General features: G+C 37.8%; 2 protein-coding genes across 6 annotated transcripts in view; one reads left to right on the top strand and one right to left on the bottom strand.

The window, feature by feature from the left end:
• The window catches only part of LOC137281853 (uncharacterized), a 36,585-nt gene extending 36,161 nt beyond the window's left edge, over nt 1-424 (bottom strand). Inside the window, exon 1 of one of the 4 annotated variants that reach the window (XM_067813507.1) lies at nt 306-424. Coding sequence is in view for 1 of the 4 variants with exons in the window: in XM_067813501.1 (XP_067669602.1) it covers nt 49-66 (18 nt within the window). In the remaining 3 variants the exon portion in view is untranslated. Of the gene's footprint in view, nt 1-48; nt 194-305 lie in introns of those variants that run through there. The other 3 variants (XM_067813505.1, XM_067813501.1, XM_067813504.1) reach the window with 3 other exon arrangements.
• On the top strand, nt 172-21,908 carry LOC137281852 (uncharacterized). 2 transcript variants are annotated; one of them, XM_067813499.1, is made up of 8 exons: nt 172-424; nt 6,651-6,743; nt 11,017-11,334; nt 12,111-12,333; nt 12,903-13,036; nt 14,537-14,695; nt 19,040-19,186; nt 19,660-21,524. In XM_067813499.1, the coding sequence occupies exons 2-8, from the start codon at nt 6,653-6,655 to the stop codon at nt 20,397-20,399; spliced, it is 1,812 nt and encodes a 603-aa protein (XP_067669600.1). In that variant the 5' UTR covers nt 172-424; nt 6,651-6,652; the 3' UTR covers nt 20,400-21,524. The 2 variants fall into 2 exon arrangements, with proteins under 2 accessions (XP_067669600.1, XP_067669601.1); XM_067813500.1 differs by lacking the exon at nt 14,537-14,695 and having other exon boundaries at nt 19,660-21,908.
• Nucleotides 21,909-22,277: the final 369 nt, after the last annotated feature.

Below are 22,277 nucleotides of genomic sequence, written 5' to 3'. Positions count from 1 at the left end.
CTTCAAACATATATCTGTTGCAAATATATAGCGAGCCATTGTGATTACCTTTGTCTTCCCACCCATCTTGATTGCTGATGATATTTTCAGATAACATACAGTCACAGGCGAATGTATGATCTATGCGCTCACATGAGTGGGGTCACAACGACGCTTCTGCCCGAACGCGGAAGTTGCGAGCGGAAAGCACGCCGCGTGAGCAGACGACTGATTTAAGTCAGGCTTAAGTTTCATCGGTTGTGTAAATATTTAAGAGTATCTAGATTGAATATCTAGATAATTTGTCCTCTTAATCTGACAAGCACCTGTTACAGCAGTATCCTATGGCACCGACGTCGACGAAGCGTGGGACATAGAGATAGGCAGATACTGTCGTTTCCTGGAAATTGGCCGTGGATTAGTTGAATTTGTTTCAACTTGAAAGGTACGTTTGGCGCGCGGCTTGTGTTTGTACGACACCGAGTCAGGTGAATCCCCCGTGTTTTCAAAGGCTGTTTCAACGTGAAACATAAACTCGATTGTCAATAGTGATATATACTACCTAGATCCAACACTGAAATATGTTAGGCAAGGTCGCAGATTAAGTCATCCGAAGAGAAGTGAGTTATTTGGGGTGTCGAAAGCTTGTGCTGTCTTAATAAATAAATATTCAATAATTAAATATATGAGTATTTACACCTCGTGGTCATTGATTGCTTCGACCAAAAATTTGTAGTGGTTTTGATCTAAAAAATGTATTGATAGTGTAAATAATACTAGTATTCCCAACACCCCACACCCACAATCAATAAGACAGCCATCACCTCATACCTGACATATTCAAGTAAACCGGCTGAAACAATTCCCTATATATAATCATCTGATCAAATGTAAATATTTGAATCAGACATCTTACTACAACTATAGTCTGTTTGGCTCAAAAGAAGACGGATCAGTTGCAATCAAACTCGAAAACTAGTAAACATACAATTCTCTAAGTAATACTGATCCTAATCGAGACGTCAGACCAACTCTGTGATTTTTTGTTAGAATTTATGCCCTAAATAATGAAAAGTTAAAGTTTTAACACAGTTAAGCATGTGTACAAGCAGGGAGACTACATACAGAGGGAGAGGAAACTCCTTGAAAAGCCCCTGAACGTATGCCTCAGCTCATCATGTGACCAGTGTAGCCAATTTGGTGGTAGCTTAGTATTGGTGGTAGCTTAGTATATAAGATTGAGCCTGGTTTATTTTCAGCAGCTGATGAATTCGCTGAGTGTTATGACAACTGGAAATCTACATGTAGACAATAAGTTAACTATTTTGTCACTTCAGTTTAAGTCAAATATTTGTTATTTGTGTCAGTATTAAGACAAACTAGATTTGTATTGTCTGTTTGGCTCAAAAGTGGAGTGATAAATTACAGTCTAGCTCAAAAACTAATAAGCATAACATACTCAATGTAACGCTGATCATAATCAGGACATCATACCAACTCTGTTTTTACAGAATATTTTTCCTTAAAATAAAAAAGTTGTGTAACAAACCATTAACTAACCATTTGTTAAGAGGGAGGAGTGCAGAGAAAGGGACAGCCAGGTTTGCGAGAAAGCATGAAGACAGCACAGGTTAATGAATAAATAACTTTCTTGGCACTTGTGCACGTGCTTCTCGAACACCTGGCTGTGCCTTTCTCTGCACGCTCATAATAAACAGTGAACTGTGTCAATATTTTAATGATAGTTTGTTAAACAACTTTTTTATTATTAGGACAAAAATTCTGCAAAAACCTCACAGTTCGGTATGATGTTTTGATTATGATCAGTGTTTCGTTGAGTATGTTATGCTGTATTGCACACATATAAGTAGTACATGGTACTCATCCTCTTGTGATAGATTACAGAATGGACACTGGATATCTATTACATTTACAGTTTTGGCAAATCGTACCGCTTGGACTTTAAAGTTGTGGGCATTGCATCAAAATTTAGTGAGCGCACGCTTAAGTTGTGATGATGTAATCTTTGAAAAGTAAATTTCTGTATTAATACAATATTCATATTCTGTATAAAAGTTGGCAGATGTTGATGAAGTTATTTCATTGTACCAGTCTCTTTGATAAATGTCTTTGCGTCTCTGTTTGAATACTTCGATGAAATATTCTGCATTGCTTACATTTTGAGCGAGTCAAACATTTCCAAAGCCATGACTAAAAAGAATAGTTCAGACGAAGGAAACCCAATTAGTATCTTCTGTATCATCTATTGTTTTAAGCATGAAATTGGTTGTCTCATCAATCTTAGCCAATATGATATAACCCGACAGCAGGTATTAACTTGTTTGAGTGGCATTTTAGAAGTTGAGGTGTACAAATAGGACAAATTTGTTATGGATAACAACTTCTTTATTGCGTGATTGCGACGTTTCGGTACAGATTCTTGTCCTATCAGCAGGTATTAATAAATAGTGGAAAACGTCCACATTTGGCTAAAATAACCTTGTTTGTGGTTCTGTAACCGACACGTAACAAAAACTTACAGAACTTTGAGTGTACCTTTTCAATATTCTTATTTATCATAATGCCCCATATATCAGAACCGTACAGCAAAATTGGTTGAATTTTTCCATCAAACTGTTTAAAACTTCCATGGTTCGGTAGTTCTTTGTATTTACCTATTAATATCTTTATGACATGTAGGGTTGTTCAGCTTGCATGGATAATGTTTCACAGGCTCTGGAAAATATACTTCTACAAGAAGTATGATACCTAAATATTTATGATAAGATACCACCTCCAATATTTTAAACCATTTTTCACTATTGGAAATTTTAGCTCCATTTTTGAAAACCATTACTATGTTTTCTCATATTTATCTCAATGCCCCATTTCAGACAATATTCATTTAAAGTATCTATCTTACATTGTAAGTGGACAACAGAATCAGCAGGGATCACAACATCTGCAAATAGCAACACTGCAAGATCTCAGATATATCTGTTAATAAATACAGCTCTCGTATCATTTGATAACAATTCCTTAACAAGTACTTCGACATATAACAAGATAAAAACTGGTGATAGAATGCAACCTTGCCTGACTCCAGCATATGTACCAAATACATCACTCATTTGAAATTTACTAATTCTGACAGATGTTCTCACATTGGTGTACATATAACGTAAAAGACATTGGGGTTTACCAATTGTATTCCTGACTGTTGTAGAACGTGTAACAGTTTCATTCTGTCAGCGGAATCAAATGCTTTCTTAAAGTCTACGAAAAGGCAATACAACTTCCCTGAGGGGAATGTACCATCAGGTGAAAGGTGTTTGGAACTAAAAGTGATAGTTTTATGATTTTAGAAACATTGTTAGGGGTGTATGTGATGTGTTTGAAAAACATGACATATCACCCATCTGATTTGACCCGCCATTGATCCTTGTGATGCTTGAGAGTTACAGTTCTATAACTTCTTTCTTTCTTGTTGATCTTATTATTTGACAAAACTGGAAAGGTGTTTACAATGCTTTGTAATAGTTTTAAACTTCTGTTTTTGAGGGTTGTGTGACAGTGTCTGTTAACGTTTATTTAATGTCCATGCCATTCCGCACATGCAGTAAGATATAAGAATGAATCATTAATGTAAACAAAAATATCTCAAAGTAGGTTTTTTGAAAAGGACAGCTGATGTTAATACATGTGTTCTAGCGATACTTTTGCACTCTTTAACATGTTTTGGGACGGATGGCCGTGGTGTATCATTTATTCTTTCATTCCTTCACATATAATTCCTACTCTTAATTCTTACTTTAATTTATCCATTCATTCATTGTAAAATCCAGACTGATGCAATAAACTGGTTTATACCCAGACTGTTGACAACAGCAAACAATCCGACCAAATTACTTGTCGACAGACCGGGGGGGAAAGGGAGATGATGTTCCACATGAGTGACTTCATGTCCAGTGTGCTCGCAATTAACAAACCTACTAAAAACACAGCGTGATATCAACAGAGCACTGTATGTTTATTATACCCCTGCTAAGTAGTGGGGTATATAGCATTCATTCTGACTGTATATATTCACACAATATATTTTGATATAGATATATATTATGTAAGTATAACATTTGAGAATTGTGATGATAAAGTCCATTTCACTAATCTGAATGTTCAGTCAAGATGAAGCAACTCTGACACGTCTGTGTAGTTCAAGTCAGTATGTCTGTCGGCAAGAAGGTCAGCCTTCAAGGATTGATGATTCGGTAGCGACTTCTACGGACGGGATCTCTCTGTTGTCCTTGGACCTGATGAATTTAAACTTCAGTAGCTGACTTATTTTTGCAGCATTTGTACAACCTCAAACACATTCGGATGTGTCTTCATGGCATACTTGTTGATTTTGTTTTGCCAACCCTCCAAACTATTGTTAGCTCTATGTCCATCATTTTCAAAATGATTCCAAGTTGGCAGAGTCCATGGACCTTCTATCCAGGTGGTAGTAACATAATCCATCAACTGTTGTCACCTTCTCATCTAGATGCACGTTCAAAGTCCAACTGAAACACGTCAGGAGAAAGCAGAAGTCCTTGAGTTGCTGCAGTATGCTTCAGATAGTCAAACAAACTTGTGTAGGTCACTTCTGTTCTGTTTGGAAAGAGCCTATTTATCAGGGGTATCGTATTCAGCTTCGACTGAATATATTTGGTCAAACAGTCATGGTGAAGACATGAATGTTCCATCGGCAAAGATGACATCTGCTGCAGAGAGAATCTCTAGATTCTTGCTGGTGAAGAAGAGCAAAACGTTGCCATATTTAGTCCATGAAGAAAGTCATCTCCTGTGTCTGTCGTAAACTCATTCTGTAAACTGATGTCTGCAAGGGTCTGTGGCAGCTTAGGGACGGTCTTATGCCTTTGTCGATACATACTGGTTCCCACAGAACCAAAGACAGGAATGTGTTGGAGAGGGGCATCTGGAGTAGCTGCTGGATTCTTTCTCAAGCTGCTGACTTCTTCATGGTAGATCAGGGGGATAGGCATAGTGTTGTCAGCCTTTGCAAGATGACGGAGCTTTGACTTGAACGCATCAACTTCAGTATGAAACAGAATAGCCGATGGTTGTGACCTTTACCGACCATATTCAGCAGGTTGTTTTCTGTAACCAAATACGATGGACAGGTGGCATCTGTACATCTCCAGTATGTATTCTGACCTCTGTGTGTTGACTCTGTACTTAAATCGATTGTGGTAAAGATTCTGACCTCCATTAATGTTGTCAGTCAGTTTAACCCGCATCATAACAATTGCCATTTTGAAAGTGATAACAACATTTTCCTGTTCTGTTATATATACTGAGATGATACATGTTTTCAACAAGATTTCTGCATCCTGCTACTCCCAATGTCACAGCATAATTTCTGGGGATTTTTGTGTTTTGTGGCAAACTGGTAATCCTTCCACTTGCATGACGTAAAATAATAGTTTGTTTGCAACCTTAATTTTCTCACAAATTGTTAAAAAAATTAACTTAATTCAATTACTCATGACTGACTAAGTCACTAAGCAAACATTCTCTTTAACACCATCACGGTATGTTGATCACACTCTGTCAACACTCCAGGTTTTTACTCTGTCAATGATTAGCAACATCATAATTTTCATTTGTCGACAGATCGGTCTGACCCCGTTAAACACAGCTTACTGGGAACGAGCATTTGTGTGAGTTGGAACATGACGAGGCACACATTAATTAGTACAAATGGTAAAGAAAGCAAGCGAGTGACCTAACCCTGTTGTAGATTATCCTCAGTACAGGTGGTGATAATGTGATTGATCTACCTGTGCAGTGCAGTCTCCATACTTTCTTGCACACCTGACTGCCTCTTCTTTGCACTCTTCCCTCGTAACAAATAGTGAGCTGTGTAAATATTTCATTGCCAGTTTGTTAAACAACTTATTGATTTTTAAGCAAAAACTCATAGTTGGTCTGATGTTTTCATTAGGATCAGGTCTTCACTGAGTCCTATATGTTTATTCGTTTTCATTCAAACTTATGGGGAGTGGAAAAAGTTTACATACAGCAACATGCTCATATAATTAAGTTTTCACTCAAATTTCAAACTGAGTTTGACAGAATGAAACAGCTGTATTTTCAAAATAAGAGAACTGATGCTTAATTAATCTATCCACCAAACTTAAATTGTCTACTGTGTTTAAGATGAATATCGATTTCAGTTTATCCTGGTAAATTTTACCGTGTTTTACTAAGATTTGAGTAAAAACTCAAACTTAAGCCAAAACTGAGACTTTTTCTGGGGCCTGGCTCTGATTTCTCGAAACACACTTAAGTCTATGTTCTGACTTAAGTTCAAGTTTTTGCTCAAATTTGAGAAAACGCAGGAACATGCATTGTCCAGAATGAATGGAAATCAGAATCAAACTCAAACTTAGTAGACAGTCTGAGTTTGGTTGACAGATTTCTTTAATTGTTTGGACATTTTTATTAATTTCTATTTTTAAAAAATGCAGTTGAGTTAAAAATTTAGCTATTTCAAATTGTCAAACTCAGTTTGAGGTTTGAGTGAAAACTTGTGTTTGTTGTTAGAAATCGGGGCTTGGTCTATAATCCTCAGACTATATAACCTATGTATTGTGAGTGTGTTTCAGGAATGTGGTTCATGCTTGCTGTGTCTGTGGCCTTGCAAGCAATGAGGATTTCTGCAGACAGTACACCCTGTAGTGATGACGTCAATTCGACAGGTGAGTGAGTGACAGGGAGTAAAAGTTTAACTGAGTACCACATAACACTACTTTTAGCAATGTTCCACCTATTTCATGGTAGGGAACACTCACCCAAACAGGCTTGTCACATTGTACTCATGTGGGGAATCCAACCTTGGCCTATGACACGATAAGAGTCACAACTCGGCTAACCCCTTCATGTCATGTAATCAAGAAGAGAAATCTGAAGAATATGCAACCTGTAGACCAATGTCTTGCCTCTGAAATGAAAATGTTTTACTGAAAAGAACAGATATACATGATCTTACTATGATAAAATACAAAGGCTCGAGTCTCTTCAGAAACTGCAGATAGGTAGGCTTGCCAACTGTTGTAAAAGTCCAGTCAGATGTAATCAGAGTTGCAAACAATGGTTTTTTTTCAATAGTCTAAACGAAACTTACTGTTTTCAAGTATTTGTAACCAGCCTGATTGTGTAACAATACCCCAGTGTCATGGCTAATATTATTGCGTACAGATATCAGGCACATAGCCAGGAAAATACAAAAATACAGAGTGTAAACACAACTGCTGAAACATTTTGAAATCAGGGTGATTATACCACATCTAAAAGTAAAGCAATCTTCTGAACACCAGATAAAGTCAAGAAAAACATAATAAACACAATAAAACATGCAGGCCATAAAAAATAAACTCCAAACTAGCGGATCAAACTGAAGCAGACTCCAACCAAGTAAATATTGTCAATACAGTCAAATGACCCCAAATCAATACCAGCGAAACCAATAGTAATATTTGTCAATTCTACTGCCCAGCAGAGATAGTAGATGGTTTCTGAGTGTCTCATTTAACAACTGGCAAGGAATCAGTACATGACTCTAAAAATGCTATTTTATCAGTATGTGTTTGGGAATGCAGTGCACTATTGTCAGGTAAAATGAGTGTTTCAGTCAAATCGGGTTGTTTAACGAAGTAACAATCCATTGTAGATGAATGTTTTGCAGACATCTTTCTCATTTATGCACATAACAAATTTAAGATACAATACTTAATAGGTAAAACACTTTCAAAGAATAGATCAACAATGTCGCCTGTAGACCAAATGATTTTAGACTGAAGTGTCAGCCTGTTTCCTGACATACTCTATTGCATAGTGTAGACAAAACATGTGTATCTATACTCACATGCAGAAGAAACTCAAGTTTCTTACTGAAAGGAGTTAAACTCAGATGGTGTTAACATTTTCTGTTGCATTTTGGAAGCCAGTGTGGGAACAGAAGAAAAAAAACGAATTGCCAAAACGCACCGTTTCTGTGGCAATGGAGGCATCATACACACTTTCCTTTCCTCATGCAATCAAACATGCACAAATTGTCACCATCTTCAGTGGGTATATAACTGAGTCAAAATCTTTGGCCAGTCACTCTTTGTTCAACAATGCTACGATTAATCAACTTTATAGGAACCAGGCTATTGGACGTTTGGAAGCTGGAGAGTCTGTCCAAGATGCTGCCTGTCACTTTAAGGTCAACGTAACGGCCATCTACTGTCTCCAGTATTGATACAACACAACGCAGACTAAAGATGACCTTCCCCAAAGCGGTCTGCCTAGGGTCACCACCCCTCGACAAGACTGACACATTACATGTCAACACCAGTGAGATCCTTTCCTGACAGCAAGCCAGACTGCTTGAGATACCATAGGAACGCATGATCAACGCATCAGCTGTGACACTGTCATCAAACGTCTGCATTCCAACAACCTATGATCACCTTGTCCTGTCCTCCAACCATGGCATTGACAAGCATGACTTCAGTGGGGACAGGGTCATCACAACTGGCATCAACGTGAATGGAGATGTGTCATATTCTCTGATAAGAGTCGGTTTTGTGTGTCACATGCAGATGGACAGATCAGACTTTGGCGATGTCAGGGAGATTGTTTTGCTGATAAAAATGTTATTGAAAGGGATGCATGGGATGGACCCAGTGGCATGATTTGGGCCGGAATTGGACTTAATGTGAGACTTGGACCAATGTGCTACCAGAATGTCAGTCAAGGTTTAGAACGTGGAGTGACATAGTCATGAGACCGCATGCTGCATCATTTTTCGCCCAACGTCGTAACCACCTTTTCCAGCAGGATAACACTCGTCCATATGTTGTAAGATTTACCATGGACTTTCTTCAACAGCACAAAGTCCGTGTCCTACCATGGCTGCCTCTCAGCCCAGACCTGAACCCCATCGAGCACTTGTGGGATGAGGTTCAAAGGCACCTGAATGAAGTGCAACCAGTGCCTACAACTGCTGATGAACAGCTGTTCTTGATGTGTGCAGGAGGATCCCCATGGCCTTTAAGAATCGTCTGATCCACTCTATGTACGGAAAACGTGCTGCAGTGATCAATGCTAAGGTGGCCACACCAGGTATTAAGTGACATCATGGTATTTGACTAGAATCTTTTGTCATCATAAAATGTAATGATGTCATCTGTTTTTGTTGCCAATGAATTGTTCTTGCGTAAAACTTCTTGATTTCTGACACTGTTGGTATTTGTATTCTATGCTGTTAAAAATAAGTACATAGATACTGTATACTAGACTTGCGTTTCTTCAGTCTAAGTAAACTTATCCGCGTGAGGTAACCTTTGAGATTGACCGATCAGAACACAGCTAACCAAATCGCGAAAGTGCACTTTCGCACATCCCTTATGAACTTTTCATCTCGAAAAGGTTTGTACCCGAACAACTCCGAATGCTATTTAGCGTATGCTTGCTTCCGGTTGATGCACACGGCGTACGTGCAGCCATGACAACTGTGAGTAAACAGTCTCTGAAAATAGTGTTTTGACAATATTCAAGGATGTTATCTTGCGGAAATATTAGCTAATGGTAACCATGACATCAGAAACCCAAAAGTGTCATATAATTGCAGGTCAAATAACTGTGTTATATGCTGATTTTTGTTTGTGGAGAGATCTGTGTCAGTGACCTGAATAGTAGCCGTTGTCTGATTGGTTAATTCTATTTAATCGTCTCGCATTTGATTGGACTGTCATTGGTTGATCAAAGGTTACCTGACGCGACCTTCTACTAGGTTTTGTTAGACTCAGTGGTTGAGTGTAACAAAATACACTGAGATGAAGTTTACTTAGACTGGCGTTTCTTTTGCGTATGACTTTATAAATGATCCGCGAAACGAGTTACATTCGGGTGCCACAGTACCATACCAGAAACCACACAGAAAATATGACAGCAAATTGAATGTAATTTTTTTGTGTGCATCTTCAGTCAGAACATTTCTGTTTTATATTTTAATGTGTAAGCACATGCTTTTTGTGCTATGCAGTTGCTATGCTACTGGATATGCACTGATCAGACTGAAAGTGCTGTGATTTAGATAAAGTCTGATTCATAATTTACTGACTTACATAAGTTTCAGTTACTCATGCACTAGGTGTTAATTTTTGCTATTGACAGCTGGTTGCAGAGTATGAATTAAGCCGGAACCCAGCCAGCCATCAAGGCTGGTAACTTCAAAATATTACCTGCCCAAATGGAATTGAAGCAGAGCAGACACCAAGATATTGTGAATTTTCTCAGATGTATGGGATATCTAAAACATTTACCAGACCATTGAGCTGTCGAGTTGTAAATTTAGAATGTCCTTCAGAAAGCTAGTCTCTTTTGGGCGGTCTGACAGCATTTATTTCATACACTGCCAGTGGACTTGTCCAGACATAGCTTTGATGAGTTGTTTGTCATGATATCGACTTCTGATTTGAAGGAATTTTCCTGGATGCAAATTTGTGTGTCCTATATGCATAAAAATTGACTGTGGACACAATGAAAAAGTCCAAATACTTTTGTAAAACTTACAATCAAGTTACAATAAGTTATGACTGAGTTTGATACTAGCTGGGTTATAGAATCATTTGCAATTTCATTACTGTAACAAGTAATGTGTTGATCATGATACACATTGCAATAACAGCATTAATAATAATATTTAATTGACAAAGTGTCTGGGACTCCCATTTTGTTGTCCAGGAGCAATGAAAGTTATAAGCAATGACTCCGAAGACCCCCAAATAAAGGACTCAGGGTAAATCCCTGGATTTGTCTTGTCTCGACACGATTATTGATATGCCAGCCACCTTATCGCTGACTGACACAACATGATACTGCTACCACTGCACCGTACCACGTAATCACTGGAGTATCTAGTCCAGGCTGCCATTGTGTCATGCATGAAATATTGACAGTTCAACTCAAGCTTATCTGTTTCAGCTTCCCTTCAATTCAATGACAATGACCCTGACCTTCAACCCTTTCGTAAACCTGGTCGCTACTTGGAAATTGATTGCTGTGGAGATGGATTCACGGACATTGAGTGGTACTTCACCAGCAACAAGAGCAGCAATTGGCGACCTTGGCCTTGGTTCTCCTGCCAGCACTGTTCAGAAGACTACTATCAACTGAGTCAAATGAACCAGACATTGAAAATATTTCGCACAGCAACCTATGACACAGGATGGTATTTGTGCAATGTGTCGAATTCAGACACACAGCATTACATACAGAGGAGGTTCCATCTCGTGGTTGCAGGTGAGCATGGGACAGTAGTGATTCAGTTGATCGTGTTTGCAGGTAGTGATGACATAGTTGCAGGTAGTGATGACAGCTGCAGGTAGAGATGACATAGTTGCAGGTAGTGGTGACAGTTGCAAGTAGAGATGACAGTTGCAGGTAGTGGTGACATAGCTGCAGGTAGTGATGACAGTTGCAGGCAGTGATGACAGTTGCAGGTAGAGATGACATAGTTGCAGATAGTGGAGACATAGTTGCAGGTAGTGATGACATAGTTGCAGGTAGTGATGACATAGGTGCAGGTAGTGGCTGGTGGATCCATGAAACAAGAAATAAACTTGATCTGGCCTTATAAATTTGTATTATTGTGAGAGTGTGACCTAGTACTCCTCTCAGGAGTTAAATGCTATTGTTGATAAATCTCGTCTGCGAGAACTCATTTTGTCCATTTGGTAGAGAAGTGAAGAGTGTAAGCATTGTACCATTCAGCATCTCAACAGAAGCTGCTGTTCAAACTTTGTATTTCTTACAATATCTTGGAAATTAGGACTTGAAGTTTAACATGTAATAGATACAGATTACATCCTGTTTGGACAGTTAAAGGACATTGGATGAGTGCGTGAGTTTAGTTTTAGCAATATTTCAGCAACACCATGGCAACACACACCACATTTGGGTCTACGTTAGGAAACTTAGATATCATACAGTTGATGCATCCAATTGTTTAGTAGTTTGATTTAGCCTATTGACAGTTCAAAGTTTAGACACTGTGTACTAGTATACATTTTCTCCAGACTGTGATGATCTTGGCGGCAACATCCGAGTGTTTGAGCAGCCGGGTCTCATTCAGAAGGCAGCAATAGACAGTAATTTGACCTTGACCTGTGGCGGTAACTTTGGATGTCCCGCAGGCGATGTGAATCGCCATGCCAACTGGTCCTACGTGTCTCCAGATGGCAAAGTCCATTCTCTTCTGCCTGATGTCGATGATCATTACAGCATTGTCTTCAGTCATGGGTATGTACAGCAGTGGTTGTTCCTGTTGTTAAGGTCTTGTCTTTGCTTGTCATTTTGATAAGCAGGTTTACACGTGTCCAATGTGTTTAAACCCTTTCCTGTTGGCTTGTCAGGAGTTCAAAAATCCCAGTCGCCTGTCAGTTTTCATTTTGGGCGATCAAGTAATGGTATCTTACTTGTCCATGGACTACTACTGGTGTCAACCAGGTCAGCAAGCCTGACCAACTGATCCCATTAGTCACAAGCATGGGTTGCAGAAGATCAAAATTCTAACCCAAACCTTCACAGGTTCAGTATTAATAATACAATCACTTAAATTCAATGTGGAATGTACCACATTTGGCTCAGTATTAAGTTTTGAATGTCATACAACACAACCAGTTACTTCTGTGTTTAGGTTCGACAGTTTTCCCTGTACTGACATTGAATGTTGTACAGTGTAATTAAAGATTTACAGATATAGTGTAACACAATGTAATTCTTTATTCCAGAGATAAAAGATATGACAGTTACCTCTATACTGACATTGAATGTTGTACAATGTAGCACAATGTAATTCTTGATTCCAGAGTTAAAGATACCACAGTTAGCTCTATATTGACAGTGAATGGAGTGAGAATGTCAGACTTCAGAAACACATATGTCTGTGATCTGTCGACAAACACCAATGTATTGACATGGAACCTTACAATACAAGAACAAGGTATTGTTAAACTTTGTTTCCAAATTTACCTGGTTAAATATTTGAATGTAAAACTTGAAAAGTCATTCTGTTGTCACAATGTGTGCTTGTCATTTATGGCTGCACATGGCAATATTCTTCTAAATTAGTAATTTAATCAAATCTACACCTTTTAAACAAGTTATTGATATTGTGAGCAAACTTTCATTCCATTTGGGCATGTTGGCAATCTAAACTTTAACCAAGACACAAGACCCAACCATCAAGAGAAGGTTGATGAGTAATCAAGACATAGAATTCCATGTTGAAATGATCAATATCTGAGGGATGTCGAAACAAATTTTAGCTTTTTCTGTATTTCAGCAGTACTTAACTTCAATAATTGACAATATCAGGATACAATTTGCATACAGCAAAATGGTGCAGTCTATGTAAACTTAGTATCAGTGTATTTCGTTACACTCCACCACTGAGTCTAACAAAACCTAGTAGAAGGTCGCGTCAGGTAACCTTTCAGCGACAAAATGGCCATTCAGTCACACAAGAGATGGTTAAATAGATTTAACCAATCAGAGAATGGCTACTATTCAGGAATCGGAGGGACTTTCAAAATATTCAGGTCACTGACACAGATCTCTCCACAAACAAATATCCGTTATTTGACCAGCAGTATATACGCTTTGGGGTTTATGTTGACATGGTTACCATTAGCTAATATTTCCGCAAGATAACATCCTTGAATATTGCCCAAAACACTATTTTCAGCAACTGTTTACTCTCCGTTGTCATGGTTGTACGTATGCTGTGTGCATCACCCGGAAGCAAGCGTACGCTAAATATCATTCGCAATCGTAGGGTACGAACCTTTTCGAGATAAAAAGTTCATAAGGTATGTGCGAATGTGCACTTTCGCGATTTGGTAAGCTGTGTTCTGATTGCTCAGTCTCAAAGGTTACCTGACGCGACCTCCTATAAGGTTTTGTGAGACTCAGTAGTGGAGTGTAACAAAAAGTACTGAGGATAAGTTTACTTGGACTGCAAAATGGTGGAAAGTACATGAAACTGTAGTGTTTGGTTAAATCCCATGAGTGATGATTGATTTATTACAACTGATAAGTCATCAAAAATAATTATTAGCATTTATCAAATTTTCTAGTTATGTTTGTTAATGCACAAAACATAAATAAACAACATGTAGTTCTTTCAAGGGTTTTCAAGGTATGTCAGGATCATAAGTTTCTTTAAGATAACTTCAGTTCAAACTTGGAACGAACTTGCAGTCCTTATGAAATAGAGCTTTGTGAAAAAATTGTTAATGCAACCAAGTGCTCAAAATTGTTTGTGTTCATTTATGAGAAAACATAATACATTGCTTGGTCATTTAGTAAAAGCGACCAATCTTTGATTATTTCAATCGGACCACCACTATGAGACTGTGTATGTGTTTACTGAGCTCGATGGCGATCTTCCTCCTTGAGAAATGAACAGTCCTTACATGAAATATCAATCAATGTTTTCCAGCTGTCCAGGAGAAGGTGAACGTGATGGTAATAGCCATCGCTGTTGGTGCTGTAGGGGCATTTGTTCTCCTACTGGTGGCAACAATGGTTCTGTACTGGTGCTACAAACCTTTGGTTCACTTCAGATATAACCTGATGCGAGGCAATCTTCCTGTCCGAGGTAGGCTGTTACTCACATACATGCAGTGTCTGTGTGTAAAACTGATACAAAATATTGTGTGTCTGGTAGGCTAATTTTGTTAATAGTAATCAGATTCTTGTTTAGCTTTCAAAATAATTGTCTTAAAGTCTATCAGAAAAATGGACAATGAATCAAATGCAATAATGAGGTAACTCTGCCTATGGACAATGTCATATTGTTTCTTATGGTCACTCTGTCCACAGGCTTATTCGAACTGTAGGGCATATGGGGTTGCCCAGCATAGAGAATATGACCAGTCTTCATATATGCCAGCAAAGATTGTTAACGTTATTCCCTCGCTTCTGTTCGAAAAATATTTTACATGTCAAAATGAAATATCGCCACCATCAAAGGTACTCTCCCATTTCCTCAGTTGGTTGTGCTCTCACATTCCCAAGCCCATATTTAATAATTACTGAAGAATATGTTTTATTCAACATTTTAAGCGCCACTCATGGCATTCAGATCATTGTTTGTCTCCATTTCCCCTTCCGGTTCAGCAGAGTGGAGGAATTAACTAAAAAACCATGCAGTATTTTTATGCAAAACGTGGTAGATATATCAAACATAACCTGTAGTTGTGCTTGTAGCTATTTACAGACATTTGTCATTTTTATTATCCCCTGAAACAACAAAGTTGCAGGGGATAATGAAACGGGTTCTGTCCGTCCGTCCATTTGCATACTTTGTCCAAAGCATGTCTCCTTAACTATTTGTGATTTCTTAACCAAACCTGATACACATATCAAGCATAATCACTAGATGTGCCTTTTGGAGATTAGACCCAGATTTGAATTTTATTTTTTGTGGTCTCCATGAAACGTGTCTTAAACTATGACTTTGGTGATGTCATCTCATCTGGAGCAGATCTCCTAAACTATGCATGCTGGCATCATAACACTGGGTACATATATCGAGCATGATCTCCTAGATGTGCCTTTGGGGGATTAGACCCATATATGAATTTTATTTTTTGTGCTTTCCATGGTAACATGATTCCAGCTGTGGCTCTGAAGATGTTATCTTGTCCAGAGCAGACCTCCCTAACCTTTTGCTTTATCAAACTTGGTACACATGTTCACATCCCAAGATGTGCCTTTTGGGGGTTATACCATTGTGTGAAATTTATTTTTTGTGGTTTCCATGACAACATATTTGACTTTGAAATTGATGGTTGTGCTCTTTTCTTTTCAGAACAGATTTCTGAATAAAATATATTTTGCATTTCCATGGCAACAAGTTTGACTGAATTTGGCGGTAGCTTTCTTTTCAGGAGCAGTACTGTAAATCCTTATAATACTCTCATTCCGCTCTGCCATATGCCAGTGTATGAAACTCCTAAAAAAGCCAGGAAGCCCACACGGCTGATAACTAAAAAATGTTACTGGCCCTGTTAACATGTGTCCAGCAATGTATTAAAAATAAGAAATTGTGGTGTTAAATATAGTAATTAATGAATTGCTTGTTGTGAGGTAAACTTAAACATGTGCAAAAGCAAATTTAATAAAATCATAACTTGGTTGTCACTGTAGATTGGTTTAGTGTTACTGCCATCTGAATCAGAAAAGCAGAAAAGAATGACATTATTCATTGGCTGAAAGCATGGTCTAGACAAGTCACATTTAGTGTTAGATAAATGGGTAGGTTGATCCGTGGAAGGTACTGTTTGACTGATCATGAACTATACAGACATTATCTAGTTACCACAATTCTAAACTATTTTTGAAATATGTCCCGTAGTCAATGACATTGTCAAATATATACCCTTGGAAAATGTATTGGCGCACAGGGCTGACTATAAAATACAGTTGTAAGCCCACCATGTAACTAGCAAGCAGTGGGCCACCAGACTGACGCTGTTTCATACACTGCATATGCACACTTAAACACTGACATACTGTAATCATAATTAGTAGACATATTCATGGAGAATATTGTGCTTTTGAAGGGGATATTGGTGACTGTCTTCTTGTTTTTCTTGGTTTCTTTGGAAATAATTCAGACTTAGTCTCAAAAGGGAGTGGTGGCCTTTGATTCTGGAGCATAACCCCCAAACCAGTCAATATTTCTATGCAAAACTTGGTCGATATATCAAAGATAACCTAAAGTGGTGCCTTTTGCTATTTACAGATTTTTGTCATTTTTATTTTTCTTGGTTTCCATGGAAACAATACGGACTTACTCTCAAAATAGGGGGAGTGACATCATTTCAGAGCATAACTCAAAAACCGTTGAAAATTTTTTATGCAAAACTTTGTAGGTATATCAAACATAGCCAAAAGTTGCAGCTTTTGCTATTTACAGAATTTTGGCATTTTTTGTTTGTCTTGGGTTCCATGAAGTAATTCGGACTCTCAAAAGGGAGGGGTGGCCTTCGTTTCTGGAGCACAACTCATAAACTTCTTAATATGTTTCAGCAAGATCTGGCAGATATGTGTGGCATATCCCAAAGTGGCATCTTTTGCTATTTGCAGATTTTTGTGCATTTTGTTTTTCCTGGTTTCCTTGGAAACAATTGGGGCTTAGTCTCCAAAGAGTGGTGTTGCCTTCATATCTGGAACATAACTCAAAAAACATTCAATATCTTCCAGCAGAACCTGAGAGGTATTATTCAAAACCTACAGTGATGCCCTTTGCTATTTAGAGATTTTTGTCATTATTTTTCTTGGTTTTCATGGAAACAATTTGGACTTGGTCTCAAAAAAGAGGTATTGGCGTTGTTTCCGAAGCACAACTCGGAAACTTGTTAATATCTTTCAGCAAAACTTGGCATATATGTGAGAAACATCCCAAAATGGTGCCATTTGCCATTATATTTCTTCTCGGTTTCCATTGAAACTATTCACACTTAGTCTCATAAGGGAGGGGTTGGCTTCATTTCCAGAGCACAACTTGAAAACCATTCAATATCTTTCAATATAACTTAGCATATTTGGCAGATCTTGATGTGGTGCCTTTTGCTGTTTACACATGTTTGGCATTTATATTTCTCATAATTTCCAATGATTTGGTCTTAGTGTGAAAAAACATCAAGCTGCACTGTCAGATGATTTGTTCTTTCAAATATGCAGGGGCTGCAGGAATATGTCGTCTTCTGATAACTGTTGTTTTCATATTTATTGGCATTGACTAGTGGCATGCTTGCAAAATGAAATATCCTCTACTCACTTTTAATGGTATATATGAAAATGTCAGTGTCTTTGACCTACATTTGATAGTTTGAAAAACTTGCTATCTGTTGGATCACATGTTCTGTCAACATGTTCTGTCTATTCTAACACAGACTTGTGGAGATGACCAGACAACTGAATGTAGAAACTATTTTCCTGTGAAACATTATCATTATTTCATGATATATGTAAACAGCACGCGTATTTATATGTTTACAAATGATCATGTTACTTCTATTTTAAATTTCACGTCATAAACATAGTAGATGTGATATTGGTATCTTCACGATGATATCCAGAAGTAGGCCATATTTAAACCTAGCGAAGTCTCGCTATGCGAGATCTCAGGAGGCGAATTACCCGTAAACCCTTCTTCATCATGGCCTCTATTGATTAGTCGTGTGTGTTAGTGCTTACGTAAGTTTTGATATTGTCAATTATGTAGAATAGCATGAGTCAATATTCTTCCATCAAAGGGTCTTTAAGTTTATAAGTATATTTACATCAAAATTAAAACATTTTTCATAATAGTTGAAAGTCATAGGCTATAAATAGAACATAACAGCCTTAGTAATATTCCCCTGGGAAGCAGAAGTGGGCATCACACTTCGTACCCAAGAGTGGAATCGATAAGCAGATGCCTTAACCACAAGGATGTTACATGTAAATGGGGATGGATCAGTATGATTAGTACCAGTACTATGAGTATAACCAGTGGTTAATAACACATAACCAGTCCCTAATCAATCTAATCGTTTGTAGTTGGTGGGCAGTTGGATAGCTAGTGTTTAAAGTGTCTGCTCTTCATGCCGAAGGCCTGGCTTCGATTCACCACATGGGTGCTATTTGTGAAGCACTTTCTGGTATCCCCGCCAAGATATTGCTGGAATATTGCTAAAAATGGGTAAAACTAGATTCAGTCAGTTACTCGTAGTTGGTACTGATATACACTTCACATTTAAAAATGTTCATTTGTTTTATAAATATTACAAAATGTTAACAAATTACTCATCAGTATGCATGGAGATTATCTTGGATGGGAATTGTTTTATTTTAAAATCATTGATAAATTGTTTCTGCAAAGATTTTCGTTGATAATTGACTGTTTTGAACAAAAACAAACAGATCATTGCCAAACACTGTTTGATTCAAGGACCAAACCAGGAGCATTATCATGACAGTGCTGTAGTACACAGTGATAATGAAAAGACTGCTGAGTTTGTGGAGAAGGAAATCCGAAAGCCTCTACAGGATGATGGTTATGATGTGTTCACTAGAGCGTGTACTGACGAAGGTGCAGGTCAGTATTTGTTTACATTGCAAGTGAAAAAGTAAATATTGGATCATATATATTTTACCTGTGTCATTTTTTGTTATGCAGTAAATGGCATTTAGCACAAGGTGGGACATATTAGTTGTCGTGATTCTGCAATATATCAGTGATATCAGCTGATATACACACTTGCATCTTTATGCACTCACTGTGTGTTACACTTTTACATGTATGTTTACACTCTTACTTTTATGTTTACACTCTTACCTCTATGTTTACACTTTTACCTGTGTTTATGCTCTTGCCTATGTTTACACATTTACCTCTCTGTTTACACTACCTCTATTTTTGAGCTCTTACCAATGTGTTTAAACACTTACCTGTATGTTTACACTCTTATCTGTATATGGTTTCACGGCAGATTCATGACCACTACAAATGTTTCACTGTGGATTTGTGAGAAGTAACGGTATTTCACTGTCTGATCTATCGTATTACAGGTGAGATGGAACAAGCTGATGCAATCGGACGCAGTATGAGTGTGATTTTAGTCGTGGATGTAGCCGAGGTGACAAGCAGGGAAATGTATTATTTGTTGGCTGTTGCAATAGAATGTCATGGCACACAAGGGGTGGTCATTGAGATGAAGGGAAAAGGATCTACTCACTCCTGGAAGGACAAGGTTGATGAAAACTCTCTCAATGAACTGCCCAAAATTCTGAAAACAGTCACCTGGCATGGATCAAAAAACATGAGCAGACGACAGAAGGACAATGTGTTGTACACCATCAAATCCTCTCTCCCCAAACCAGGAGGAAGACGTGTGATGGCAGATGATCCCCAGAGTGAAGTCAGCCAGAGACACCTTAGTAATTCCAGCACCACACCACTTTTACCAGGAGGTGATCAATCAGTTTCTTCACTTTCTCACACTAATATTGAAATGGAAGAGTCAAAGTCAGAACATCCAGACTTTGTGGTTGGTGAAGTTGATGATGACGTGTTTGGTACCAATGTGACCTCTGGTGCTGTTCCAAAGTGTAGGCCGCCATTGCGTCGTTCTGATCGTGTCTCAAGCAGTAGTCAGTTTGTGAAGCAATTATCAGACGACAGTGGCTATGCAAAGTCTCCATGTATTGGCTCAGAGCCAGAGGAAACCACCAGGGTTCCTTTCAAAGATGCATCACATGATGTCTTGGCTAGGGGATCTGATAGGGTCATACGAGCAGCTGATACCTAATTTCAGCATCATTTTTAACAAAAAATTTCTTTTCATATTCCAATTCTCCACCAAAGTCCATTGCTTTTCTCATGCAGTTTTTCATATCATGAAGGAAATTATGCATGTACATGTACCATGTAACTGCTGTGAAAGAAACAACCAAAACCTAACCAAAGTCTTAAATGTGTTGCTGGTAAATACTTATATTGTGTGTCCCTCTGTGACAGTTTCTTCAGCGTCAGTTCTCTCCATAATGTGTAAAAGACACACATATTTTTTTTTTTATATTTTTATGTATTGGTGGCATATGCACTGGTTTTACCTTCCTCTTGATTTAATACAAGACCTATTATCCCTTATGACTTGCCTGAAAACGATAATTGAAACTTTGAGGCAAACATCTTCCAAGCAGAGAACACTTGCCATATGTAGAATGTAAGCAATTGCTCCATTCATCGAAATCTGTCGCACGGGTGTTGTCTGCGTTTGCCGAACTGGTTTCAATCACAAACATGCAAGTCTCATATAGTCCTGATCAAATGGATGGATTACAGGGATAACAAACCCAATGGGACCAATGGTATTTGTTTTTTGTAACCATGGTTCATTACACATGGTTTAAGTGTTCACTCTTCAAGTCAAAGATCAGTGTTCCATTCCCAATTTCTGGTATTTCTACTGTGAGGTTGCTGGAATAATGCAAAACCAAACTCACTCACTCACTTATTATTTTTATTTGAACCAGGACTAAAAGAGGTAGATCATTATGTCTGTCAGTTTGTTGTAATGTTATTAACATAAAATACTGTGTCTCTCTTTTACTGGGCATTTTGGAAGCTTTAAAGATGAAGGAAAACCAAGTTCTATGGATAGTCAACTTCTTTAGTGCCAATGAGAGTGACGTTTCAACGTTGGTACTAACGCCGTTATCAAGATTCACTTCATTTGCTTGGTTATCCTGAAGGAAGGTTTTCCTTCCTCTCCTGTATGGAGAGATGGATCCAAAGGGGGTTTTACAACCTTCTCCTTGACCTGGAAGTTCATTAAATGACCATTGGAATTCTTGTGAAAACTGAAATTCTTGCAAAACGGAAATCAAAACGGGTGAAAATGAACACACACACATAAAAAGCAAAAACAAAACACACACACACAAAAGAAAAACTGTGTAACTGCACTGGTATGTAGTACAATGCAAATTCATGTTAATTTTTCAAAAATAACTTAAGTGCTTTCATGTATTGCAGATTTTTCTACCACAGTTATTTGAGGGAGGCATTGAGGCAATGGTGAGGTCTGCATGAACTAATGTGTTGTAAATCATTAGCACAAATCATTTTCAGTTTTTGGTTCACTGTCTGAGTTGTCTCTTTTTGTTTATCATTGTCTTATGTTGCTCGGTTTCTCTTGTTCATGCTGAACACACAGTACGGCTGAGCTATCAATATAGGTCATTTATTGATAATTGTTAAGTAAATATCCATTGATTATCAATAAATGAAACTTGGTGCAAATATGCAAAAAAAATGTAAAGAAATGAAAATATTTCATGTCACTGGTGAATGGTGACATTTTTTTATTTTCATATCGAAAGTCCTTAATAATCTTTCATATCAATGATATTTCCGATAATCAATCATTTTAGACAGCCTAAGAACATATAGATAATCATAAATATTACTGGGTATGTTTATTTTTGTATGTGAAATATTGTGAAAGTCATTTATGCTCCAGTAGGTCATGTATTATTCTTCTGACAAGTGAACAGAGCACATTTTCTGATGCTGATTAAATAATTACTGAAAGCTGTAATATATTTTTCCAGTTTTGTTCTTCAAATAATAATGAAAATGACTGATTAAGGCTTACTATGTATTTGCATGTGTTTGTGATAGG

Source organism: Haliotis asinina, chromosome 4 (genome assembly GCF_037392515.1).
Source record: "Haliotis asinina isolate JCU_RB_2024 chromosome 4, JCU_Hal_asi_v2, whole genome shotgun sequence".
Taxonomy (NCBI): domain Eukaryota; kingdom Metazoa; phylum Mollusca; class Gastropoda; order Lepetellida; family Haliotidae; genus Haliotis; species Haliotis asinina.
This window is presented reverse-complemented; position numbering and strand designations above follow the sequence as displayed.